This window comes from Mycteria americana, chromosome 3 (genome assembly GCF_035582795.1).
Source record: "Mycteria americana isolate JAX WOST 10 ecotype Jacksonville Zoo and Gardens chromosome 3, USCA_MyAme_1.0, whole genome shotgun sequence".
Taxonomy (NCBI): Eukaryota; Metazoa; Chordata; class Aves; order Ciconiiformes; family Ciconiidae; genus Mycteria; species Mycteria americana.
Window position 1 is genome coordinate 59,925,061 of NC_134367.1, and position 27,941 is coordinate 59,953,001.

Genomic DNA, 27,941 nt, shown 5'->3' on the forward strand with positions numbered 1-27,941 from the left:
AATCCTGCCTTAATCTCCATCTGCAAAATGCGTGTAGTTACTCCCTACAAGCACAGAGAGATCCGCTGAAGTCTGACACTAGATTGAATGGTGTTGCTTTTGTGTTGGAGGACAAAAACCAGTCAGTGTAATGCCATAAACATAATAAATGTATTTGATGCCTTTTACTGTTGTATTGTGAAAATGGTGTAATCTGAAGTGTACAGTAACACATAAGTATTTCAAAAATTGCATAAATTGGCCTTTGTTTTATTCTATCTGACCTCTTAAAAAAACAGACAAAACCCAACCGTCTTTAATTCCAGCATGATGGGAGAGACAATGACCTTTCTCAGGCAACAACCAAGCTGCTACAACTTGATCAAGACCTTTCAAGACAGAAAACAAAGTCTGAATTATGTCAATCTCTTCAGACAGAAAAGTGGAACAAAATCTCTCACAAGGCAAATTCGATGAGGAATCTTACCAATCAGTGGTATATGCAGAAGAATATGAAAATAGGTCCTACTGTACTGTAGGTAGAAACTGAATCAGTTACTTTACAATTAAATGACATAATTTCAATGGGATATTAATTTTATAATCAGGTTTACCTTTAAAATGCTGATTTCCTAACTGTATGTTACAGGAGAATATTAACCTGTAAATGACTGATTTCTTTTCCTCTGTAACATGCCATGAAATGAACATGTTACTAGGGATCTCATAAAGATTATAGGTTTGTTTCCCTAAAGACATTTATGGATCTCTTGAATGCAGAACTAGATTTGTTGATTGCCAATACTTGTTAGGTGAAACACTGATTGGATTTTCTTTACAGAATAATGCATTTCCAGTGTGGAAAAGTAAGTAATATATATGAATGAATATAAAGAATAAATCAAATACAACATCTAAAAATTTAGTAAAATTTTCTATTGTTCAGTAAGTTGAACAGCATATGCCCCTGTAAGATTTTTAATTATGCTTCTACATAAACAGTGTTGTTAATATTGTTATAGCCCTGTAAGTAAATTGGGCGCTCAGTTTTCCTTATGCTTCATAGAAACTGCTTAGGCCGCTTTAAAAACCTCTGCCTATATTTACAGAAAAGTACACGTTCTAATTATACTGATAGGTTCACATGCTGAGAGAAATTTCTCAGCTGTTTCATGCATTTGTGGCTGGAGTTGGGTTTGGGGTTTTTCATGTAGAAGTTGATGGCATTTCTGAGCTCAAATCTTGTCACGGTAGGATGTCTCTTTATTTGAAATGAAATGAGTACAGGAATTCATTCTTCTGACAACCTCTGTTCTGCTTTTGTAAGTGGTAAATTCCAGCCTAAGGAGATGTCAAATCACAATGAAGAAAGGCTTGCCTAGAAAAAATGATCATAATTCATGTTTTACAATAATTCAAATTCAAAACCACTAGCGTGTGTACATTAAAGCAAAACATTATTAGATGTATAAAAATTAAGGCTGTCTTGGCCTTAGTTTTCTAATTTGTTAGAAAAGCAAAGTTGAGAAATAAGTAAATTTGACACTTTGCTATGTTCTACAATATTTTAAGGAAAAGAACTTACTTTCTACCTATAAACATTCTTTTTCTTCAGCCTCACTGCATAATCATTTTCTTTTGGATTTGTTTTTCTTCAACTAAAGTATTAGCTGTTTGTATAGCTTCACAAACAAATGTCCAAGACTTCCTTCATCTGCCTTTACTCTCTTGCTTTGTTATTTTTAATATTACAGGCCTTGAGAAGCTATGTGTCCTCCGTGTGTCCTGGAAGGCATTCAGTAGTATCATATACACAAATTAGATGTGGTGTCTGACTGACAAATATATGGATAATCAGCCATGGTGAATGCAGCATTGCTAAAAACAAGTATTCTGGATCCTTCCACAAGTGAAGTTAACATGGACTGGTAACAAAGCATGGAAGTTATGCTGGTATGAGCAAAACCTAGACTAAATCTGCACTGCACTGTGAACTATGTATTGTCACCCTGGCTTCCAGCGAATAGTAGGATACAGACCTATGTACTGGAAAAAAATTCATTTTTACCTAAACTGGTAAATACACACGACAGCATAGGTGCTGTCAGTATTCCTTTGAATGTATTCCCATGCTTCTATCATAGGAGGTACTACTTGAAAGCCACAGGTACTCAAGTAAGCCAAATACTCGTTCACTTCAGGCACCCGACTGCTTCACCGTGCCGCTGTTACACCAGGTACGCCCGTTTGCTCAGGCAGGGAGCTTGCTGCCGCCTGCTTCCCCTGGGGAAAGCCCCGGGTGCCATCCCTCGGCGGGGGACAGCCAGGCCTGAGGCGCAGCACAGGGAGGATGGCGAAGAACAACCGTGCAGCCGAGGAAGCTGGGTGCTGGCCAGGGCCAGCTTCAGAGCTGAGGGATCGGCCCAGGCAGGGGGCAGAGGCACCACCGGGCTGTGCGAGAGGGTCGTCGACGCAAGGTTTGTCCTTGGGACGCCGGGGTCTTCTGTGGGGAGGTAACATCGCCTACCTTTGCTACTTCTTCCGTAAGCCGGAAGCTTTGCGTGTACTCTTGCCTCTGAGTCCAGTATTTCCGATTAGATTTTCACATTAAAAGAAGCAGGAGACCGTACAGCCGGCGGTCGGGCAGGGGAAGGGCACTGAAGAGGAGCTCCCCTCCTCACACCTCCCTGGCAGGCATGGTGCTCTTACTTGCAGCCACAGCAGATGCGACCTTACCCAACGGGGCTTGCAGGCGCTACGAGGATGGCTCTCAGCCCGCCGCCCGGAGGCCGCAGGGAGAGGCCTGTCTCCCCGAGGGCGAAAGCGCAGCAGGTCGGGCGGGTCTCCGCCCCCGAAGGGCTCTTCTTCGCGGTCATCCCCCCCACACAGGGGTCCTCACCGCCCGTCCCTCACCAGGGCCGGCCCGCCGCTGAGGCAAGAGGGCCGGGAGGGGGCGGCCCCAGGTGAGCGGCGCCGGCGCTGCCCGCGCCTGGCCGGCAGGTGGCGCCGCCCGCCCCGCCCGGCTCCCGCGGCGCGGGGGAGGGGAGCGGCCCGGCGGCGGCAGCGGCAGCGGGAGGCTGGCGCCGGCTGTCAGCGCCGCAAGAGCCGCGGGTCCGCGCGGGGCGGCGGCGGACGGCGGAGCCCCCCGCGCCATGGAGCCGCAGGCACAGGGTGAGTCTCGTCGGGACAGAGCCCGCCCGGGCGGCGCGGGCGCCCCGTCCCTTCCGCCGCTGCCCCCGGGAAGGGCCGAGCCCGCGCGGGGACAGCGGTGGAGGTGCCCCGCGGCGGGGGCAGCCTGAGGGCGAGCCGCAGGCCGGGGCGCCGCCCGCCTCTCCGCGAGGGGGCCGGCGAGAGGCGCGGGGTTTGAGGGACCCGTGGGAGGCTCCCCGGCACCCCGCTGGGGGCGGCCCCGGGCTCCGCCGCGGAGCGCGGCGTGGCCCGGCCGGCGGAGCGCCAGGGCGTCCTCGCCGAGCGCTCTGCCCTCCGTCCCGACCCGTGCTCCCTTCGGCTTGCCTTATTTTACTACGCGGTCGGGATGGTGGCGTCCGTTTTCTCCTTCTGCTGGTTTTAAACGTTTCACGGTCAAGTAGCTGGACTACAACTTTGCGTTAAATTAATCTCCGTAATTTAATTTAAAGGGTGTGGGGTTCTCGTAGGTTGTTTGAAGGGAGTTTTGTGTGCAGCGTCCTGCCGGGCTGCCCGACAGACGGGCGGCCGAAATCACCCGGTCAGACGCTGGCTCGGGGAGGGCAGGACGGTGCGAGCCCGTGCCGCCATGGCCCCCTCTACCTGCGGCCCGACGGCCGGACTCCCAGCAGGGCTCTCCGCTGAGATCAGCTTAAAATTGGATGTGCTAAAGCATTCCTGCAGTTTTGCAAACACGGCTGTCATTCATTTAAAGCGAACGTTTTCTATTGCAACAGTTATGATTAAGTCAGCTATTCATCTCCCTCTCTGAGTAAAGTTAATTGGCCTCCAAAGAACAGAAGCAGCTTTTCATGCAAGGTTTAGATGATGTTTGGGTCAACCTAAGGTATTTAGCATACACAGATCTTGCTCACCTTTATGGTCTTGCTTGTATTTTCTGAAGAACCTTATGACTTCGCCACACATGTCCGTAAGCCAGCAGTGCTAAGCAGGTGGTACAAGTATTTCTGCAAAAGCCGAATGTTTAGAAACCATCTTATGCTTCCTAAATTTCTTCTTATTAGAAACCATCTATAAAATAAGGAGATGAAGTAAGGGGGAGACATATGCCCATTGAAATTAACTGACAAAATAGCCTTCCAGAATAGTTAAAAACTGTCTTAAACAAATACACATAAAAGAGGCAAATCTTGATTGCAAATATGGTTGTACATAAAGGAATACAGTGGGAAATTTTAGTTCGTGATGCTTGTGAAGGAGAAAGCCTTTCCGGCAAAAGTGTTGTGTATGTGCTATCCCCATGGCTGAAGCTGATTGGCAAAATAAATAGATCTGTGGCTCAGTTCCCAGGGTTCTTAAAAGTCAGTATTAAGGTTACAGCATCAGACTGTTATTTAAACTAACTTTCTGAATACGTCTGTACAAATACTACAGTGGGAGCTCCTGTTCTTTAAACAGGAACTTCATATGGTAAAGGATTTGGTCATTTCTTGTTTTGTAGAACTGATGGAAAACAGTATCTGATTCTAATTAGCCAGATAGTGGTATATGTGCATGTGAATTTTTAACCTTCCCTGACTAGTAAGATGACTAAATATGTTCTTAGTACATGTTAAAAATTCAGGCCAATAAGTGTGTTTTGCTAATGTATGTTTTGGTCAGCAGCTCTGTTACTGCTACAGGTCTTTAATAAATTCTTCTGGATGAATATCTGTTGGCTAGTGAGACAATATAAAAGCATTTGTATTGCTTAATTTTATATAATTAGGGATTCTTAGCCCTTCATTTTTCGACATGCAATGCAGGAGCTTTTTTTATTTTTGTAATCTTAAACTTAGTTTTCAGAAAGACAAATATGGTACTTTTCAAGGCTATACTCAATTCTTAAGTCACTTTTTTCTTGTTTCTCACCTGTGTGTTTTATTTCTACCATTTCTCAGAACAGTCTCCCATTACTTCAAAAATATCTTTCTTTGATACACTAGCAGTACAAGCTAAGATTTTTGTGATAGGTATTTGCATGCCAGCAAACCTTTGTTCCAAAATGTCCCTCTTTCCTTCTAGACTTAATTCAGTGCATTCTACTGCAGTTATGGAGCCTTGCTGGCAAAAAGAGTTTAACCTGTATGTGTCTAATGCAGTTGAATTCAATTAAGTATATCTAAGCACTGGCCAGAAATCTGAATTTTTCAATCCTACTATGCAATTTGCAGAACACAGTTATAGGAGGTTACTAACAAAACAGTAGAAATTTGGAAAAAAACCCACTTCAAGTATCTGCTTAAGCAGCAGGAGAAATGTATATACATTTTAATGAGTTTATGAATTGCTTCTAGGGAACCTTTAGATGCCCACAGAGAAATGAATCCTGAATGATTTGTTCCCGTGTGCTCTGCTGGGGGATTGCATTCCAATTGAAAAGACAAAGTAAAAGCTATAAATTTGAAAGCACTGTCGAATTTCTCACGTTTAACACTTTTCTTCAAAAGGACTTTTTTACATAATTGTGGTGTTTGTGCCATTTTAAATTGTCCTGAAGCGAGGCTATGCCTGGGTAGATCAATTTCATGTTCAAGAAATACACACATGCAAGTATAAAATGTAGATTTCTTCAGAGCACAAAAATAATTTTTGTCAGCATTTTTACATAGCAGCATGAATCAACTTTATGAATCTTAATGCAACTGTTGACAAAAAAAAGTATTATTACGTGTAACTGTACCAAGGTACTGCATAGAGGTCACAGCTAACATCAGGAGTTTCTGTGTGGTTCAAGGCACAACATAACATCTGTCCATGCCCCAAAGACTGTGGAAGTTAAATGCTCTGATACTGATCTTAAAGCAGTAGAGAGATTTCATGGAGTGAAACGGAATTACTGTTATACTTAAGTATATTGGATATGTCTTGCAGCATTCGTGCTAACTAGATGAGACAGTCTACCAGACAGAGAATAATAGTAATTAATGTTAAAATATTTTCTGAAGAAATAACTTTAAGCTCAATGTAAACAAATTCATATGTGTAATAAAAATCAAATTCTACTTCACATAAATTGTACCTTCAAGCCTCTGGGTGCTTTTATCTTTGATCACTTTTTCCTCTTGATGGTCCTAGAGCTAGCTGATCCCAGGAACACACCAGCTATACTTATGCAAGGTGCTAAAAATTCCATGAGAGCATCTTTGTTTTCCTTCCTATGTCTGTCAGTCATTTTTAAAGTGAAAAGTTTGGAAGTCTGAAGAACAATGTTTCTCTCTGAAAGACAGGAAGGTCAGAACTGTGTATTTGCCTCTCACGATACTCATTCTGCTCCAGGTCCAGATTAACTGACTAGCCTGTATAGTCCTGCTTTCTAGTTTAAAACTGTGAATGTCCTCTAATAATGACAATGCCATGGATGTCTTTGTCCCCATCTGACTTTTAACACTGGAGCTTTGCTCTTAATACATCTCTCTCCTTTAGCAATACTTCTCCCTTTTTTCTTGTATCCAGCTATAATCATACCTCCTCCTTTCTCTTTTGTGTCTGGTCTTGAGTCTTATGCTGATAAAGCTTTGGTCCTTTCTGCTCTTTGCCCTTTTACCGACACAGGTAGCTCAGCCAGCTTCTTGCACTTCTAGCCGCTGAAAGGGATTTTGAAGCATCTTCCTGTCCTAGCAATTCTTCTTACAGATGTTCTGCATCCTCTGCTAGTTGTGCATTGTAGCCATGATAGCTTGCTGTGGCTATGCATACACCTGTAACGTATTGTGGTGAGAGCCATAGTTAGTTCAGATGCTAGACTCCTTCTCCTCCTCGAGGCCTGTGTCTCCCCGACCTGCAGCATGGCACTGCTTTTCTCTGCTGCGTGCAGCTGACGTGCTTCATCTGTGGTCCTCAGGTCAGTTGCATCTGATGAGAGGTTACAGAGCAGAGAGGCAGCACCTGGGCATGTCCCATTTGGCTGGAGCTTATGATCAGAAGAAAATCATTAGAAGTCACACCGAAGCACAGTCTTGCTGGAGAGGGCAGCATCTTCCGTAGCCTTGTGTTTGGGGTTGGTGGCTTTACCAAGGAGCACTGACTGTTTTGTTCTGTGTTCACCTTTCCCCTAAGGGCAGAGTAAAACTAGTGGCTTGAGGCTGATTTAGTGTAATCGTTCTGTGAGAAGAAAATACCTCTGCTTGGGTCCATCAGCACACAGGTTGGTCAGTGTTGATCCATGTGAGAAAATGGGAAGGATGAGGGAAGGGAAGCCTTAGTTTTCTTGCTTAGCAGCAGCTGCTAGTTCCTTCCACTGTGAGAAGTGCATTTACGTTCCCCACCTATGTTTGCAAGGAAAGTGCCTGGCCGTACATGCTTCTGAGGCTTCAGAATTCACTCTTGTTAACCAGGGGTTTGTGCTGTCTCCTTACTGTCCTCTGGAGCTCACCAGTTGCCCTGCTGTGGAAAGCAGGAGGGAGGACTTCGCAAAGGGTTGGGAGTGTATTGGGGTAATTGAACCAGCAGGGGATAACCTGCAGATTTGACTGCATGATGGAAGTCTCAGCTGCCATGTTAATAAGATCACAGGAAGATGAGGTCAAGTGAAAATGGTAGGGTTGTAATTTATAATAGGATTCTTAAATATCTAACAAGAGTGCCCAGAGCTCGAGATAATTGCTCTTTCATCCTTTTTATACTAAAAGGAGGGAACATATATGCCTGGAATGAGTTATCGGGTATATCGGATTTTAAGCAAATAAATGTCTGAAATTAAATGCAGTGCTTCTGTTTTACCCTTTTGAACCTGTACCGCTTTCAGCTTTATGACACTTGTCACAGGACAAAATTCAGTTTGCTGAGGCTGAGAAAATTTGAGTGGTTTCATGGTACACATGAGAACTGAGAATAGAATACGGTGGGGTTTGGAGAAGAGATATAAAAGAGAATCCTCCTCTAAAATCTAGGGACAGTCTTATGAGGCATTGTAATTTTGCCAGTTTTACAACCACGAAGATATAAAAACATGCAAAACCAAACACATCAAACCCTAAAACGTGTTTTTAAATTCTTGCTCTATTTTTTTCTCCTGTATCTTCTGATTTTCACAGGACTGCTGGTATGAGTCCTATTGTGAGGCAGCACAAGTGTAGTCTGAGTCTGCATCTGCTCAGTGTTCTCAAGTGCATTAGTGGAAAGATGAGTCTGCTGATGTTGTGCTGATGTGCCTCGCTGACTTGGGCAGTACAGAAATGCGTGGAACTTTTGAGGTGCTTTGCTTAGGCCATGTGCTGCTTGAAGGTCAAGGATGTGGCACAAGCTTGGCAGAAGATTGCAGAGGGGTCGAAGTATGTTCTGTGTGGCTGTACTTAGAACTTTAGATGTTGTTTAGTAGTTTGTTTTAGCGTAACCCTGGAATTTGGGTTTAGAAAGACTGTAGTCAGCCTTTGTTTCAGAAAGTGTTTTAAGGGTAAAATTAGGTCTTTCTTACTAATCAGAAAATACCTCTTGGGGTAATATACAAATATGAGATCTGGGCAGGCTAGTTTTATCTGGTTTTATTTGATTCTCATAGAAATGCACAGTGGCAATGCCATTTTAGAAATGTACTCTGCTGTAGTCATATGGCTGCTCTCTAAACTGGGCATTTTGGCTGCTGCATTCTCTAAACCTGTCGTGCACAAGAAATGGTGAGAGAGGACTGACAAATCTGGATTCTAATATCAGATGTCACACTGACCTCCAAAACCTTGGGCATATTAGCTGATTTGTTTGATTCTCTAGGACAGAGGTAACGCTGCTTAGCCATCTTTGAGATCCATGGATCAAAGTCATATAATAGCTAACTAGGCTATCATCATTACACTTCTGCATCCATGGCATGGTTTTAAGTGTTGCGGGTGGATAACTGTAAAAGACAACAGTCATTTAGCAAGTGTTTGTATTGCACTTTAGCACTAAACCTCCTTTTCTTTCTCTTGTGCTGTCTCTCATTCCCTCTCTCTCTTTCACTTTGTAAAAAGAAGTAGAATGTCAGCAGTGAGGATTTTTCTGCAAATGTTCTTTTCAAAGTTTCAAAACTTCTTATCTGAAAGTGTGAAACAAATTCAAGAACGCGACATGTGAAGTGATACTGCCTCAAGTACCATCTTACCATGATGATGAAGGTCTTATACTGAGTCTTCATTTTCCCTCTCCTGCTTGGCACATTTTACCTTTTCTGTGCTTGTAGGACTTAAACTCTCTGGATAATAAAAAGGGCTTCTAAAAGGCTGTTCTTGTTAATTACTTCTGTGCAAGATTTCTTGAACTTTTTGATTCTTTTTCATTTATTCCAGTAAAAAGATACTGGGTTTATATTAATGGCATGGTAAAGTGAAGGATCCCCAAGCAGACAAGAAACTTCCCACTGCAAATAGTTGCATAAAATACTAGGAGTTTCGGTGTTCTCTCCACACTATCTGTCATGAAGTTTTCTTATGTAAGGCTGGTTGCTGAAAGACATCTCATTTTCATAGCTGAAAACCAGGACTTATTTGGCTTCAACCAAATAAGAATAATACAACAGTAAAATTTATAAATACAGCATTACAGAAATAAGGAAAAGTCACAGTTACATGTGTGTGTATCGTGTGGCCAGATACAATAGCCTCTCTCATTTAGTCTGTTATTCAACTAATGGACTTTCAGATGCTTAGGAACTATGTAGTCAGGGATCCAGTTCTTGGGCAATTTTTACATTTTTGCCTTTCTAGTCACTGAAGGAGAATCCAGGGAGCTCAGAGCAGCAGGTAGCGGGTATAAAGCTCCGAAGGAGGTCCAATGCCTTGTGTCACTTCCAGAAAAGGGAAGGTAGCGCTATGCCTTGAGCAGTCAGTTCTTTCTGAAGCAATGAGGGCTATCAGGAAAAATGCTTTCTTCTGGGTTTTTTTGTTGGTCTTCTGGAGTTTGGTTTTTGTAAAGTTGTCCTGCTATCACTACTAATTTACCTTAGCGTGCAGTTATCCTTGCTGTCCACCAAGAACCTAGTCAGTAAAGTTTTAAAGTAATGAAAGTACTTAAAATGCATACTGGAAAGCAGTCACTTTTCAGCTTTGCTGTTCTAAAGGCAAAATTAGACTTTTAATTTTTTTGTAAGATGATAGAATTTAAAGTACTTTTAACAACAACAGATTCCTCAAAATGCAAACTCAAGATTCAGCATTTAGTGTAACACAGCAGCTAGGGCTCTAGTGGTGCTTTTGGCAGAGAGAGATATAAAATTATACTCTGAAAACATTTTTCATATTCAGGCTAGCATAAAGTGTCTATAGATATGGTGTTGGTTTTCCCAGTAAAAAGCATTTGCACAGAATGTTTTTGTAGCAGGCAGTGCCGTTTATTTTCATGTGGTTTCTTGCTGAAAGGGCTACTTTTGTTTGCTGGTCAGTGAAGTTGTTATTTGCTTTCCCAGGCCCCAAGGGGTAAGATCCTGCCCAAACTATTTCTTCCTCTTTTGAGAACCATTCTTTTTGTTTTTTCTTTCCATTCGTACAGTCTGATTTCTGTCTGGGTTTTGCTTTAACTTGTGAAACACCCTTCCTCTTTAGCCATCCAAATACGTAAGTTGTCTCTCTTTAGTACCTGTGCCACACTTTAAAGTTGTATTTAATAACTGCCTAATAATTAAAGTTACTAATTTATAAATGGTGAGTATAGAAAGCATGATTAAAAACTATGTATGATATGAATTTTAAAGGCTGTATGATTTATATTCTGTAAATATTTATGAATGGTGGCTGAAGGGAGCTGATGCTTTCCATGTTTACTTCTTCAGTAAAGAGTTAGGTTTTTCTGTGTTCACCTGTTTGTTCAGGTGTTCTCTTTTCACCAGTTTCCTCACCAGGAAATTGCCTTGCCACTAAGGTGGTGCAGGTTTGTGGTTACGAAAAGGTTGCTCATAACCATCTTAAAGTTTTAAAATACTTTTGCGTAGTTTCCTTGGAATAATTGTTTTCATTGTGCTTTAGGTGGATTTAGTAATAACTTGTCATGCTGATGTTGGCTCAGGCATTTTAGGTGCTTATCTAATTCCTCCTTCTATGTTTCACACTTTAATTAAAATGTTCTTAACTCCACTGAGTAGATCACAGATAGGTCACTCTAGGAAATGCTGACAGATTTTTAGAGAATGACGCGGAGCGAATGTGTTTAGTTAGAATATCTTCTGAAGGCCTGAAATGCTTTACGTTGTTTCTCTGCTAGGTTGGTGCATGCTAAATTTTCATTAAAAAGTGATCAGAGATAGTTGTATCTAAACGCAACCAGATTTTCCTTAGAGACAAGTAAAATGTGTGTACATTACAGAGTTAGAGGGGCAATTATGCCAGGAACAGAAGATTATCTTCTGCTGAAAGTATTTTAATAGGCAGATGGCAGCTATTAACTTATTATTGTGGGAGGAAGGAATCAAAGTCATAATCAGGGAGAATGATGTTTGCCATGTAATTAAACTGTCTAACCAGTGCTGTACCCTGGTGCATACGAGAATACTGAGGAACCAGTGAAGCCATGTGGTCTTGCAAGAGTAAATCCTTCAGTCATGTTGTGGGTCAGGTGATGCAGAAGCTTTGATAGCAAAGAAAAGATGATGGTGAAGAAGGAACGATTACTTGAATAGCCTAATTAAAAAAAAAAAAAAAAGGCTGCTGAATAGTGTCATTCAATATAAACTGAATCACAATGTGGTTTTGAAGATTTAAATAAGGTCTTTGCAGAGTTAAATAACAGATATTGTCAGGAAACTGGAAGTCAAATACTACAGGTAGAGGAAAAAATATGTCTCCCCTTGTGGTTTTAAACTGCTTCAAAAAATAGAGGAGCATAGACAATGAGCAATATAGATGAAGTCTGCATTAAGCACAAGGAATAAAGAAGAATATGTAATGATAATAGTTTGTACCCATTCGAGAGAAGTTCAAAGATGGGAATTTGATTTAGACCTAAATCCAGAATTAGAAGGCTGCTCAGTTGGGTCCAGGTCTGCGCAGAAATATGGAGCATGAACACGTCCTGAAAGGGGAGCAGCAGCATCCTGGCCATAGTGATGTGCCGCACGTGGGAATCAAGGATGGGGGAAGGGTAAGAGAGAATAAGATTTTAGCAATTAAGTTGAATAGGGATGAAGTTGTGAAGTTATTAGCAGAGATGCAAGCATTGGAATACTGGTTTATTTCAGAAAAGTACGTTGTGTTATGTCCATCCTGCAACAGCATGCTCAGAAAAATCTTCTTATGTAAGGTAGTAGAAGAGCAACGACAAGACAAGGACTGTCTTGCGCTCTCTTTCTAGACCTTCTTAAGGTACTGAAATTACAATAGGCATGATAACAGACTGGGTGATCTGTATGGAGTAGGGTAGAGGTTTGAGTGATGTTCTTACCGCTGAGTGTGATCTGCTGCAGCCTCGAGGGGGTAGCAACTCGTGCCACGTGCCTAACCCCCTTCCTTCTCTTACCAATTGTTCTGCCATTACCTGTATCCAGAGCAGCTGTCAGAGAAGCTGACCCTCTGTGGATCAGGGCTTGTCTTCCCTGTTGGTCTTCAAGGAGGAAAAAACACACTCTGTCTGTGACTGCTGCCATTTTGGCTGGTAGTTGAGGGTAAATCAGGGACCTCAAAGACTAAGACAGTCTTTCCAGTGTGGCTGGAAGTGCCAGACTCTGTCTCCTGGTCTGATAAATAGCCGACCCTCTTGCGATGTGGTCATTTGTGTAACTCAGGCCAACTGCAGAGACATGCCTCCTGTCTTCAAACCCTACCCAACAGAAGGAAAGGCTGAGAAACCTGTTTCTATGGGAACTTCATGGATATCCAGGGCCCTAAACCCCAGATGTCTCCACCCACAGCCTCACTAAGTAAACACATTTCTTTGTAACGGCATGCTACAAAACACTGAGTGCGCAAAGCCGCAAAATTAATGATGCCAAAAACTCTGAAGGCCTTAACATGGAGCTTAACATTAAGAGCAGAATAATAAATACCTCATTTCACAGTTCAGGGTGCTGGTAAAAAAAACTGGAGAAAAAACAAATGAAACTTTGAGTTGAACAGGCCTGGCTAGATGGTGCTATTCTGATGGAGAAGTATTTTGTGTGGCCTGTGTCCAGAGAATTAGTGTCACACTAACTCCAAATTCCAGGTTTATCAGAGCAACCCGCCGCAGCAATGGCTGCCTAGCTGCAAGGCAGTGCATTTGCAAGAAGCAAGGTGACACAAATTAGAGCTGCTTTTCAATATATTTGGAGTATGTGTTTTAACAAATAAAAATCTGTTTTATCTTAAACAAAGGGCCTGTGCAAGGGAATACATGGCCTTTGTCTCTGGTAAAAGGGATTGTTTTCAAATAATATTTGTATAAATGAGCTTTATTTTTATTGGTTTTAAATGGGAATGCAACTGCGTTGCAGGTAGATGCATCCAAGAACAGGTTGAGTTTGTTTAGGGAAGCCTGGAGGAGGTCTACACTGACAGATAACCTGCTTTAGGAAAGCAAAAGTGCACTGCTGCAAAGTAGCTAGTCCTGATTACGAAGGGGTTAAAGGTATTGCAAACTGAAGCAGGTGGTGCTTAAAAGTTGGGGGGGAGGACACAAGATATGCCTGCTCTAAGGAGCATGTTGATTCACTGCCTCTTCTTGGTGACCATAAGCTCTTATGCAGCTTAACATAAACATTTAAGAAAAACCCTGGGGACAGGAACTGTGCCTTTATCCCAAGTTAGTGAGTGATTTCTTGTTGTTAATTTATAATTATGATGCTGCCTACAAAGCTTAGTCAGAGATCATGGACCTTTTGTGCCAAGCAGTATGCAAAAAGACAGTCCTGGTCCTTAAAAACTGTAATCTTTACTTTCCCAATGTGAGAGATTGAGCAGATATAGAGGAGCATAATTTGTCCCTTCTGTCTCAGCGTTCCTAAATGTGTTATTTTAGTATATGTGACAATGCCGAGACATTTAATCTGTATTAAAGCAATGGGAATAATGAATTTGAGCCTGAAGAGAATAAAGAATATGTCGTGTGCCCAGTTATAATGTTTCTTGTGTATTTTCCCATGTAAGTTTACAGGATCGAAAGTGACATATCTGCCTTACATGTTGAGATAGTAGGATGGGGGTGGGGAAAGCAAAGCAACCTCCTGGCTCCAGCAAGGTTTTGCTCATTTTTAAATTAGATTTATAAAGATCTTGTTACTTATGTGTTTTGTCATCTAAAGGATACAAATTATAGCTACTTGAAGAATTTATTTTTTAATTAAAGCATATAATTTTATCACTTCTTGCAGCACAGATACTTTCTTGGAAGTTAATTGAGGAGGCTTGTGAGTTTAACTATACTGCAGTTTAGTTTAACTCTGTACTGTACTCTATACTGCAGTTTAGTTTAACTCTGCACTCTACCGCAGTCACTAAATACTAGATTGCTATCTAGTGATATTCTTTTGCACCTGGCTTTAGAAAAGTACAATAAACTGATCCTTTCTTAGGAGAGAAAGGTTATTAAATCCTGCCATTAAATTTCTGTGATTTTAATTCAGTGAAGCAGATGTGTAAGCTTAATTATACAATTGATGGGACCGCAGTCACTTCTACCAGCTGAGGATAGGACCCAAGGTGCCTGTCTATTCTGAGATTAGAAAAATGTACCTTCGTGTATTTTTAGTATGAAAGGGTGGGTTAAAGAAATTTGAATGACAACTTCCACCTCTGGCTGCCAGCATTTCCATGTCATTGCTCTTATCTTCCTCTACATGGCTTTTTCTCTAGTCTGATTATATATGCTTTATTCCTTCCTTTGTTTTATGCAGTCTGTTACAGTTTCTAGGGTACCTTATTTGTAGAGAACAAGTCTCTTTTGTGACTCAGTGTCATCCACTTTCTCATTCCCTATTATTCCATCGTGACTTCATCTTTTTTCTTTTCTTTTCTGTTCTGCCTAAAGAAAGAAAAAGAGATGATAACCCTTCCACTTGTGGCATCTTTTTCCTACCCTTGACCTCACAGAAAGTTGTGCAGAATAATCAATAGAAAGCACAGTAAGTGGTACAATACTGTCATTACTTTCAGTATTGACATAATAGAAAGAAGCATCTGCTGTCTTTAAACTGTTACAAAGCAGTTGTTGTGAAATGTATTTCCATAGCTACAGCTTAGAAAGCAATGTTGCCCTTGTCTTCCCTAGGCAGGCAGGATTATTATTTTATACAAAGAGAGCTAGCTATTGGATGCAATTCATAAGATCATGCCTACCGAGCATTTCTGGACATTTCAGATAATTATTTTGTTTGCAAGATCAGTTCTCGGGTTGAAGCTTGGTACCTACTTTTAGTAAGTGATATGTGTATTTGTACCATGATTGCTATTCTCACTTTTATCCATTGCACTTCTGTCTTTGGGATGATTATCAAACTCCTTACCAATGTGTATGGCTTCTTGGTGCAGTGGAAGCTGTGGAATCCATTTTCTGCCAGTTATTTGTGTGTAGATTGTCTTTCTGCGCTGGTATAGATTGGCAGCTGTGTCAATGGTGTCTGGGGGAAAAATAACAGAGAGAGATCCTCAATGTATGATTAATTTATTTTTGTTTTACTAAAACAGAGAAAAGAATTAGCACACTACGACTGGCTGTTTATCCAGGAGCTTCAAATAAAAGTGTTCCTTTGTTTGGAAACCTGCCAATCTATCTCATAGCTATGGATAGATTCATTAGTGCCTGGTTTTGCAGGGGTTAACAGATGGAATGGAAAGCCTTCGTAAGGTCTGTAATGAGCTGCTCCAGGACGACTGGGGACACTTATTCCGATATGATAGACTACGTCCTAGAGCTCTTGAACACCCAAAAGCTGTATGCCCTCCCGCTCCTTGACACCACCCCTGACCCAAAGCCCAGTGGAGACGGGAAATGCAAAGACACTTTCCCATCCTTATCTCTCTTCCAAGAGAGCATACTCAGAGGAGAAGGAAGATTGAGCCCCCATGGTCACAGGAAGTATAATCTACAATTTTGTTTAATATTTACACTTTTGATCTGCATGACCTGTGTGTCTAGAGTTCTTCCCTCTCTGAACCAAGATGAATCCAGCTTCTAGTTTTATTTTCCAATCTTAGCTTCCAAATCAACTTCCCTTCTATTTTGAGTTCTAAGTCCTCTAGGAGAAAGGCAGGCTCCACAGTAATTTCTAGGTTCAAGCAGTTCAGGCTTGTCCACAGTTAGAACCAGACACAGAAGGGAAGATCTTCAAGTAGTTTGTTTTCTAGGTGGATCCTCCCATAATAACTTCAGAGTGGAAAAAAACGGTACTGGAAACCCTTGCAATTTTTAGTAGTTTTTCTGATCAATTTAATTATTTACTGTACGTGCTTCTAGTCCCCCTTTTCCCCCCTTAATCTCTATATCTGGCATTAAGACTACATTATAAAGAAGATCAAAGACACTAATGCAGTGTCTGGACAGTTCCTTTGTTCTACTTACCATTTCATCCCTTTGAAGACTTAATTGCTATTTAAATTTGTAAACAAGTGTTTTCCAATTTTAAATAAGAAACAGTTCTTCTGCATACCTTGCTATGCTGTTAGCAGCAATATAATGACATGGCAAAAGAAGCTGTAACGTCATTTTGTTTACTAGAAGGGTTATACAATTAGAAGATGTTTTCTCGCTATTTGATATGATATTAGATAACGAGGTAGGTACGCTATCTTTAACTGGTTGAGAAACAAAAAATTAGAGCAGTAAAAGGGCTTCAGTTCTTAACTGTTTTTTTAGAATAAAGGATCATCTATATATTTACCTGAAATGAATATCAGAGAATGTACATGAGCAAAAATTTGGTGTTCTTGCCTTTAATTTTGCTGTCATTATGGTTCATTCAACAGACATCGCTGCCAATAGTGTGGGGGGTTTTTTTGGTTTTGTTTTTTTCTAACAAGGTCAACATACAAAAATTAGCCTGATACGTAATACTCTAGAGCATGAGCCTGAAATGAATATAGAGAAAATACATAAAAAGCACTAATTAAAACATCTTCATCCAGTTAATCTTCAGATAGCTGAATGAGTCTAAAAATCTGTCTTGGATTTTATCATTGTATTCTTTGGTTAATTTAAATTTTGTGGAATAGTTGTAGATCCTGTAGTTTCTAAGTGGCTTATTTAATTGTCATCCCTACAATTCTAGTAGCAAACATATGCACAGGTACAGATCAGTGCTGAAACAGTTTCTTGCATTAAATCAGATTTAACAGCAGACTGTAAAACTAGTTACTAGTCTCAGCTACAACGACCATGAACTTTAGGGGAAAACTCTAAAATGCCCATGAAGTGTTTCAGCATGCTGTAACTCCTTGTACAGTTGTTGTATTATCTTGTCGTATGAATCTTTCAGAAGATCACATTAAATGTGTTCTCCCAGCTATCCACCGCCTACTTTTTTGTGTAAATATCCTAATACAAAGGGTTGTTAGCTCAATTGTTTTAAGTTGGATCCTTCTGTATGACTTGCAGTTCCTAATTACTGATAATCCCATACTTTTCATATTTCCTGCGTATTTTATCTCATTATATGTGACAGTAAGTACTAAAACTTTCTTTAAAGTAAAAGCCAAATAGCTCTCTGCACTGATTTATACCTACTACATGCTTTCCCATACTTTATGGGGGCTTTTTTTTCCTTTTGAAGTAACGTATGTCCAGACATTCACTAGTCTGCCTGTTTGCGGAGGATAAATGAGTTACACGTGGGTATATTTTTAGTGTAATTTGTTGCAGGTATATAAGGTTGCATGGGACCATAGGGACCTTTGGATCTTGTCCCCAGCAATCTTAGGCCACAAGAAGAGGGGCTGTCTGGAAGAGGTAATGAGGGAGGTGGGCTGGGTCTTTACATCTGTCTCTGGGCAGAGTCCTGGGATGGCACATCCCTGAGCTAAGTCTTGATTGAGCTTGATTGCACCTGGAAGAACTGGAGAGAAGGGAATAGGCAATGAGGACTTCTCAGCTGACCATGGAGTATGAGGGGTGGGAAGTTCATGGAACAGTTTCCAAGATGGCTTCTGCTCCACTGGTGCCTCTTGTGTGATTTTTCTGTGGAAGAGAATGGCTGAGCACCAGGTACAGCAACTGAAATTAAATTCAGGAGAACCAGGATTGACATAATCTGGACAAGATGGAGGAGCAGAAGAAAACAGATGCTAGTAAGTGGTGGTGTGTGGGCTCTGTCCTCCTGTCCTATCTGTTAGTGGCCTGCCTGAATGAAACTTGGAAAAATCTCTACTTTAGACGAATAAGTGGAGGTCAATGCCTAAAATATTGTGCTGTTAGTAAAGGACATAAGAGATACAGGACATCACCAATGCAATGGGTTCTTGTGATGGCTGGTAATCTATTAGATGAAGCTCCTAATTCATTCTGGGAAGTTTGCAACACCTATGCTACAAAGCGAAGCAGAAGCCATTTACCCACCCAGCAACTAAATTGCTATTCTAAATGGTGTAAAATCAATTCCTGATTCCACACCTGCATATTGGTATAATTCTGAAATCATAGCAGCTGTACATCTGAACAATTTTAATAACCATCACAATTCCAGTTTTTCCAGTTTTGACCACAGCTAGAAACAAGGCATGATCTTCAGTGTTTCTGGGAAGAGGGGAAGGGGAGCAGGGAATACAGCTTGAATGTGACTCCTCCATGAAGAAGCATAGACATACTAGTCAGGAAAAGGAGGAGCATTGGGAACCTCAGACCTTTTCTTTTTTTTTTTTTCCTTTTTTTTTTTCTTTCTTCTGCTACCAAATATCCATCGAGATTTAATGTTAATCTTGAAAACATCTCAGCTACTTGTACAACTCCCTTCCCAAAGTGACCAAACCTTCCGTGGCTCATAACCACTACCTATGCATCTTTAGGCAAAAATACTGTCTCTCCCAGACCAACTAGCTGCGTGTTGTCAGGTTACCTAGCTGGGCAGGAGAGGAAAATGCCTGCCCAGGATTTTGAGACCGTATGAGAGCAATACTTATAGGTGGGCTTATATGACATCCCTTAAAGTGCACTGGAGGGTTCTGGGCTGCTCCTTGGAAACCTGCCCTTAAAGAATGGCTACGTCATTGGCAGGGACTCGGAGCGCTCCCCTGGGTCTGGAGACTCCAGTTGTAAGTGTGTGAGATGGCAGTATCTAGAGAGAGAAGGCAGTAACTGCAAGAAATGTTCTGCTGTCTTTGCAGTGTAGCACAGTGCAGAGATACCCGCGAGCCCTGAGCAACTGGTATACGTGTGATCCAAAGCAGAGGTCCTAGCTCAAGGCTCCAGAGCAGCATGGTATGTTATCAGCGTGCCTGAGCTGATAAGCTGTGTAACTTGGCATGGCTGACTAGCAGAGAACGAGTTTGTACTGATGCAACTGCAGTCTGAGCTGGTGGATGCTGACCTATATTGTGCTCCATTTCAAACATAATAATGTCCTAATCGTAACCCCTCTGCTTATTGTTGCTGCTTTAGCAATGCCATTGACTATGTAGAACTTGACTTTCATTTAGCGGGATTAAAGCATCATTATGTATTGGTCTGGGGAGTATCAGATATCTTGCAGTTCTAGAATTACTACAAGTCTCAGTGCAGTGAAGTCAGTTAAATTTAATAATCAGGGGCAGGAACCCTAGCAGAGTAGGTTCTTTTAGTGTCTTCACTTTTGTGAGCATGCAGGTAAAACTGCTTTAGCTCCCTGCACATAAAACCAGTTGGTAATTTGGCAGTAATGATTCTGACCAGGCATATATTTGTCACTTCATATGGAAAACTAATTTAGCCATTGGGAAGTGTTTCACTTCGAAATTTGATGCTCCCTGTATTTTGTCAGAAGGAGCCTTAACTGAGAGTTAGTAAGTAATAAATATTTTCCCTAATCCTGTAAGTTAGGAGAAAGAATGACTTTAATTAATTTTACAGCTTCCCCATACCTTCAGTAAGCTATTGGGAAAACAGAGCCTTGAAATGTTACCTGACCAGATTTGCAACTTCCCAACAAGTTTATTTTAATAAGCAGCTAATGGTAATTTGAATACTATTATTTAAGATAGCCTAAATTTAAAGGGAAAGATGGGTTTTGCATAGAGATCAGCAAATGGAAATCGAGGTGCACTGTAAAAGCTATCATATTCCAATGCTGCAGGAAAGATTTGCCTTGGACATCTGATCTGTATTTCAGTTTCTGTGAGAAGTTACAGATTATTTATAAAACTATAGATACATTATGACTATGTATAGATATATAGTTATTTATATAGATATATACTATGTAGATATATTTAATTCCAGGTGAATTGGAAGCAGTTAAGTTCCTTCTACCCCCAAAGGAAGAAGCGTGAAACTAACAAGAAGAGCTGTCTCACGTGCTCAGCTGCAGCAACTGTATGCATAAACTGAATGTCTGTACGTGCACACAGATGAATGTCTGCCTTGCTAAAGTGCAGATTTCTTTTTTCCTGGGTGTAGTACATAATTGTTGGAATTGAATGTACATGGTGAAGTATAAAAATGCAGCATTATCTTAAAATTCTGGCTTTTAGATGCCTAAATCTGGCACTCTTCTATACAGTGTAGAAAAATACTTAAATTTGAGGACTCGGCTCTGTTTGGCTGAGTCAACTCATCCTTGTGTGTGTTTTCATGAATTGTTAGACTAAGTGTGTTTAACAAAATGTGTAGCTAAACACACTAAATAGGATCCTACCTTGTTCCTTGGTTCTTAAAGAATTACTCATGTGGTTAATTCAAGACATATCAGCAATCCCACTGAGCTCTTGTATTCTGTTATGCTTCTGTACTTGGTGCATCTTTAACCAATGTCTGAAAGTTATATTTCCCAGGCTGCCTAGTTGAAAGGACCCTACAGGGAAGGTTGAGAGGAGGCTGTGCTTCCTGCACAGAGTAGAAGGTGGGAGAATATTTTGGGGTCAGCAATACTAGCAATAGGAGCTGTTTTACTACCAAAATCATTACCAATTCTTAAATATATTGGTGTGAATTTTGCTGCAGGTTCCTTTTCTCTTTGGAGACTGCAAAACTAACAAGTTGTCTTATGAGTAGGAAAATGTCGATAGCCTAATTTCCTATGGTTTTGTGTCTTGTGGTTGGCTGACTTCCTTGAATCAAGTTAATACTGTAGTTCCTCCTGAGGCACTGCTGAACTCCTCCTGGGTAAGGTGCTGTAGGAACCCCACAGAAGGTGTGCTTTGGAATGGATGCTGTGGTGCTCAGAAGTACAAACTTGGACTTTTTTTCTGTTGTAAAACAGATTTTATGAATGACCTTTCTTCCCTGTTTGGTTTCTCTGATATCTCATATAAGGATGAGCTCACCTAGCATTCTCTCTCTCTGTGAAATAACTTTAAATCTTCTCTACCAGCTGACTGTTTTCATTAAACTTGTTTTAAGAGACCTCTAACTCTGTTTGAAATCTATTAAAGTACTCAGTGGTTATTAGAGGGGAAACAGGGACAGGCACATAAATTAAAAAAAAAATACTAAGAACAAAGTCTTGGGAACCTTGCCTGCATACTTTGCTGTGCAATTGCTTGAAATTGTGGATGCTAAATTCTCTAGGATATAAATCACAGGGACAGAGTTCTGTGTTTACATTCTCAGTAGATGGAAAAGGTTGAGATCTCTTCTGCCTCAGGCAGCCTGTTTTCTTCCTAATGTGTTCAGTTTTTTATTCCTCCCTTTCCTAAGCTGAAGACTAAGACAGGCAAATTAGAGAAATGGTCTGTGAAGGTAGCCCCAGACACGGGTGAAGAGATCTTTTCAGGTCGGATTCAAGAAATGAGTTTCTGTTGCTCAAGTGGGGAAAAGAGACTGAGAAGTTCAGATGACCTAGCACTAGAAGTGAAGTATACTAGCTGTGCTGATAGACCTGGCCCAGAACTGAAGGGGCTGATAGACCTGGCCCAGAACTGAAGGGGTCAGTCATAAGTGGTGAGAGGATACTAGTGAAGCTGTCTTCAACAAAGTAGAATGGCAGCAGAAGGTGAAGTCCAGGACTGAGGGCTACTAGGTGTGGCTGGAAAAAACAAGGATCATGAAGGAAAGACAGAGACTGAGAACAGCAAGGGAAGAGTGAGAGAGTAGGTTGCTCATGATAGTGCTCATGTGAGGAAGTGCAGAACTGAGACTGACTGAAAGAAGACTGCAACCCACAGTATGGTGGAGAGATGTTCAGACTGGAGCTGTGAGGTGACTGAAGCACAGCCTTTGCGGAGGAACAGTGACCATTGGGGAGGACTCTGGTAGTGGCTTGAGCAAGAAGGTGGAGGCTGAAGGATCAGACTAGATTTTAGAGGACTTGGACGAGAAGCAAGACATAAGAATTGGGACTGGCACTGGATGAGGTTGCAGAGGATTATGCAGAAGACTGACATGCATGTGTTCTTTCGGAATGGATTGTAATTTCTGTTCAATCTTGAAGTTTGAACTTGACCATTGGGTCTAGTTAAGTGCTACTCAGTTGTCTTTGGTGATTTTGGCCCATGTTGGCTTCCATATCTATCTAACCATTGTCCAGCAATTCTGGCCTCTTTACCTAGCTAATCCCAAACCCATGCTGTCCCTTCAGCACAGATCTGCCTTCTTTTTAGCTCAAGCATCAGTTGCTCCAAGATCACCTCATCTCACATCTACCCCAAGACTTTCCTTAAGGGTTTTCAGCCTTAACCCTCTTGCCCCTGAGATTCTTCCTGGCATTTCCAAGAGGTGCCCTGTACTGCTGCTTCTCTATCCATGAAAAAAGAGACTGCTTTCAAGACCATGGGAACTAAGTTTAGCCTGATTCCCATAGCGACACTATTAATCCTCAAAACAAGTACCATGTTTTGGGATGGAGGGGTGTTAATAAAGGTGTTTTGGGGGTATTCCTACTGGCTAAATGTGCTTTTCTTTTGTTGTGACTTCTGCAATCTAGGTTTTCCTGGCAAGCTGCTTCTTGGGTAATAGCTAAGGTATCAACTACTTCTGTATGCTTTCATGTTTTTTAAAAGGTTTTGTGCTTAAGGGTGGTGCTCTGTTCTTGTGTATGGTGCCAGGCAGGGGTTCAGCACCTGTGTTGCTGCTCTTTATCTTCCCTCTCAGGGCAGTTTGTAATTAACAAGGCTGAGTTCACCACATTGTGTTCTGCAGTGAAGTTGATGGTACGAACCAAATCAGTTCTGTTCAGTTAAAGAGGAGGAAATCCAGGTACACTGGGGGACTCTGGATGGAAGAAATGACAGAAAGCTGGAGGAAGTTTTGGTTTCTGCATGAAATATTAAGTACTCAATTTCAAGTTGTTGAATACTCCAGACTTGCTGCTTGTAACCTCTATTCCCTACCACCAAAACTTAACAAAGTTAAATTCTAATCTCTGTGTAATAGAGTATACAGGCCTCTGTGCACCTGGGGAAGAAGTTGTTCTCTTCTGTATTAAGCAGTATACAGATGTCAAGAGTCAGCTGAGATAGCTGATTACCCTGCTAAAGAACTGAAATACAGGGAAAAGTGTTGTCCCAGATGTAGCCTGGAGGAGAATTTTCTTCCGCAACAGAAACAGATTGAGAACTTTAAAACAAGTTGCAAAGGAGCGAGAATGTTTTCTGTTATCTCATGTTTTGCACTGTTCTGTTGCAGACAATGAAGAATGAGAGGCAATTAATGGCTGGAACCCCAGCAATCATTCTTCTCTTTACTGAATGATTGGGAGATAGGTTATATTTTGTTTCCTCTGTATATATTATAGCAGGCAGGCCCAGGTCTCACAAACATTTATGTATGTGCTTATCTTGGTTATCGTACATACTGATTCTGATCTTGGACACGCAGAAGAAGAAAGTAACTGGAGGTCCAGTATAATTGTTCATCCTTCACAGGTTTAGATTGAGCAATCAAGGTATGCTTCTGTCTAACATTTAGAAAATTCAAACAGTAGGTATGGCATTTGCTTCTGCAAATGCTGTACATCTGTAAGGTTCTCAAATTGCTGCAATCATAGGTACTTTTAAAGCAAATTTGGGTCAGTTATGTTCTTCCTTATTGCTCAGTGTACTGTTCACTATTCACATCAGTGATCCACATTAACCAGCTTTCTTATTTAGAAGAAAAAGCTTTCTTTTTTTCCTTTTTTTCTTCTGTGTTGTTAGAAGCAAGGAAATGCCTCGTCAGGGACTAGTGGGGTCCAAGGTGATTGCTTTCTGGGAATGAGCGGTGCTTTCACATATTAAATTGTTTCTGTGCAGACATTACCATCTGATACCTCCAATAGCTTTTCAGAAGCAAAGAGGAGCAGAATCCAAATCACTTTTAGCAGGAAAAAGTTGTTTTGTTTTTCTTTGTTTTTTTTTTCCTAGTGGGTGAATATTATATCATTCTTAGATTTTAGGGGAGGTCAGTATAGCTGAAATAATTGATAATGCTTGTCTTGATCTTTTAACTCTTTACTTTAAGGCCTGTTGGAAACCCAGTCTTTGCATGAAGCAGATGAAGATGTGGTCACTGATGTTGATTTCACCAATATGATTTCTGAAGAAGAAAAAGAAGAGTTAAAGATTGAGCTAGCCAAGGTAATGAATTTGAATTTCTGTGAGTGTTACTGTTTCTACTTCCTTAAACTGGGAGATATTAATTGTAGGATGGTAGTACACATCATAACAGTATGCTCTTCCTTTTTAGTGAAATTATTCTAGGCTACAATAATGTGAAGCAATTAATTTCCTTAGATATTTTTTGAAGATTAAATATCTTCTGCTTGATGATTGTAGAGAGAAAGTTAAATATATCTTACCATTTTAGTCAAGATATGTCTTTATTTATAAACCTTCCTTTATAAAGAATGAAAGGTGTTCTTCTTACTAGATCTATGATATTCTTGTTACAGTGGTTGTGACACCTGATGGAAAAGATTCTTTGTGTGGTGCTCAGAGGACGAGCTGGTGATAATGGTTACAGAAGTGACTGATGATGATGAGCAAAGTAATTTCACCACATTTTGTTTCCTTTGGCACTGATGTGTTTAGAGAGGGTTACATTTTTGGTTTGCATTTGTTGTTTGTTTAATTAAAGAACTTGAGGAGATGTCATGACACCATGAAGAAGTTAAAAAATAATACTTACTAACAAGTAGATGGGAGGAAAAAGGTGTGAACCATGTGGTCTTTTTATTACAAAGATTAAAGAGATTGCCTAGATTTGGTCTACAATGGGAGGGTGGATTCAGTTTTAGTTACTGCTGCTGAATACCACATAAACAGAAGTGAAATTCCAAAATGGAAAATGAGAGAATGGGAAAAAGTGAGGGTTTACTTATTTTAAATATGAGACAAATAACAGAAATCACAGGTGTATGAAGGGGGGGAGTTGTTTTTGTCTTAATTGAAATAATGACTTTTTAAGACAGTAGGTTGGAAACTTCACATAGCAAGAATATAATAACAACCCATTTGAATAGTAGGAGACCCAAAATTTGGGACTGTGAGCATATACCCTCAAAGTGTAAACTGGCTAGGGAAAAAGCATTCCTTCATAATTGTTCCGTAGTGCTCTGTGAAGCATTTGCTGCTATTACACACAAAATGGGCGCATCCAGAGGACAGTTCTTTTGCAGAGATTGATCCCTGTCTTTCATACAACAGAAACATTAAAATTAAAATTAAGTTGTAATATTACATACTCTAAAAAGTCACATTCTTAATGACTCTCAAGTCATTTACCTTCAGTGCTGATTTAGGATTTTCTAGTGAAACAAAAACAAAAAAATTGGGGTTTTGCTTTAATATTTTGTCAAGCCTTGTGTTTCTGAGTTGCTGGTTAATTTTTACCTCTTTGCTGATCCTGTCATATCTGTAAATAATAAGAAGGAAGCGAAATTTTACATGTTCAGTTCATCACGTAGCGATGAGGTAGGGGTTGGGATGTTCATTATTGGCTTTTCATCAGGACCAGCGGCAGTGGGCACACACTGAAACACAGGAGGTTCCCTCTGAACATCAGGAAGCATGCTTTTACTGTGAGTGTGACTGAGCACTGGTGCAGGTTGCCCAGAGCAGTTGTGGGGTCTCCATTCTTGGAGATATTCAAAAGCCGTATGGACGTGGTCCTGGGCAACTGGCTCTAGGTGGCCCTGCTTAAGCAGGGAGGTTGGACATGATGACTTCCAGAGGTCCCTTCCAACCTCAGCCGTTTGTGATTCTCTTCTCTTTTCTGGTGAAAGGGACTGAAGAGGCAGATGGAAACACGGAAGAAAAAAATGGACTTCCTGCAGCCAACTCAGAATGATATACCTCTCTCAAGAGAATTAGTTTCAAGAGTTTCTGGGCATCCTTCCTGCTTGCTGATACCTGTGGGAGCAGAGAGTTCTCAGTGGCTCATGGTAGAAATGTTTTAATTCATGTACCAACACACAAGTGAGAGATTGCCTTTCAAATATTCTGATCTCGGCTGACCTAGAAATTATTTTCTGAATTGCTCGCAGCAGTTTACTGGCATACAGCTTATGCTTAAAAACAAAATAAAACTGGTAATTATGCTAAGAAAGGTTTGGAAAACTTGCATTTAGAGTGAACAAAGTCTAAACATAAATGAGGCTTATGATTCTTAGAAAAGACTATAAAAAACATGTAAGACCTTGCCTCCTTCAGAAGGAAACCTCTGTGGGAATTGGCTAATATTTCCTTTTGAAAAGCTGTTAGTCTTTACTTTCAAGCCCCCTCTGCTCCACCAGTGGTAGTTTTGTTTTCTTCCATGTCCTTATGTGTTAGGTAATACCTGTTTGAGCCTGTAGGAGCAGGCACCTTTCTTCTTATTGTTCTGAAAGGTTCAAATCTTCCTTAATGCTGCAATTGCTTAATAGTTGAAATAATGGGGAGCTGTTGTGAGCACCTTTGTGCATGTATTTAAACAGAAAAAAGTATGTTCCATCTCTGTGTTGTGTATCTGCTGTATATATTCTCTGTCTTCTTCCTCTTCCTCCTTCCCTCCCTGACATTAGGAGGGGAACTAGCACTACTGTTTTTCTGACAGGTTTCTTGTATACTCTTTTCCTATTCCCCTGCTAGTAGTCTTTTTGTACTGGAAGCTTTTCAGAGCGTGGACTAACTCTGTTCTTGTATTTGTAGTCTGGCTAACACAGCAGGGCTCTTGACTCTAATCAAGCCTTGGAATTTCTACAATGCAAGTAAAATGAATAACTCCTACAGGAACTTCTAACAGTCATTTGAATTAGCAGAGGTCAGTCTGACACTTTGGAATAATAGCAGAAAACTTTACATAAGGCCAGAAGCTCGTTAGGAGAACAGATTTACACACACACACACACACACACACCCTCAATGTGAGGAGCATGGTACAATGACTCCTGAGTCGAAACAGCGGCTGAGGTTTTGAGCTCTCTCACTCACTGCTGTCAGTTGTCCTTCCATTACGCTCATCAAAGTAGTCATTTACTCCTTGCTGTCTTCCCCCTCCCGTACCTTCACAAAAGCAGCTATCTGGTTTGATCTACAAGCTTTCTAGCTGATGCACAGGTTCTAAGCTCAGTTCTGTGTGTTACACAGCTACGTGTGCATTCCCAGTTTGAGGAAAGATGCGAGTGCCTTTTTCTGCAAACTTATGGCTAATTTTATTTATAAGTGTCCCTGATGTCTCTGGGTGCTGTTCACCCAAGAAAAAACTTATAAATCAAGAGATACTCCACCTGGAGGTGTAAAATTTGAGCTATATGATTTGGTGCAGAGGTGGAGCGCCTGTTATTTTTTGTGCTGTGTTATTCTGTTCACAGTTACAACTACTTTCTT

General features: G+C 40.9%; 1 protein-coding gene across 7 annotated transcripts in view; it reads left to right on the forward strand.

The window, feature by feature from the left end:
* Positions 1–3,010: 3,010 nt before the first annotated feature.
* The window catches only part of TPD52L1 (TPD52 like 1), a 63,021-nt gene continuing 38,090 nt past the window's right edge, over positions 3,011–27,941 (forward strand). For 3 of the 7 annotated variants that reach the window (XM_075498669.1, XM_075498670.1, XM_075498674.1), the window contains exons 1-3: positions 3,011–3,150; positions 24,598–24,713; positions 26,360–26,518. In XM_075498669.1, coding sequence (XP_075354784.1) covers positions 3,132–3,150; positions 24,598–24,713; positions 26,360–26,518 — 294 coding nt within the window. In that variant the 5' untranslated portion in view covers positions 3,011–3,131. Of the gene's footprint in view, positions 3,151–24,597; positions 24,714–25,027; positions 25,123–26,359; positions 26,519–27,941 lie in introns of those variants that run through there. The other 4 variants (XM_075498672.1, XM_075498673.1, XM_075498671.1 and 1 more) reach the window with 3 other exon arrangements.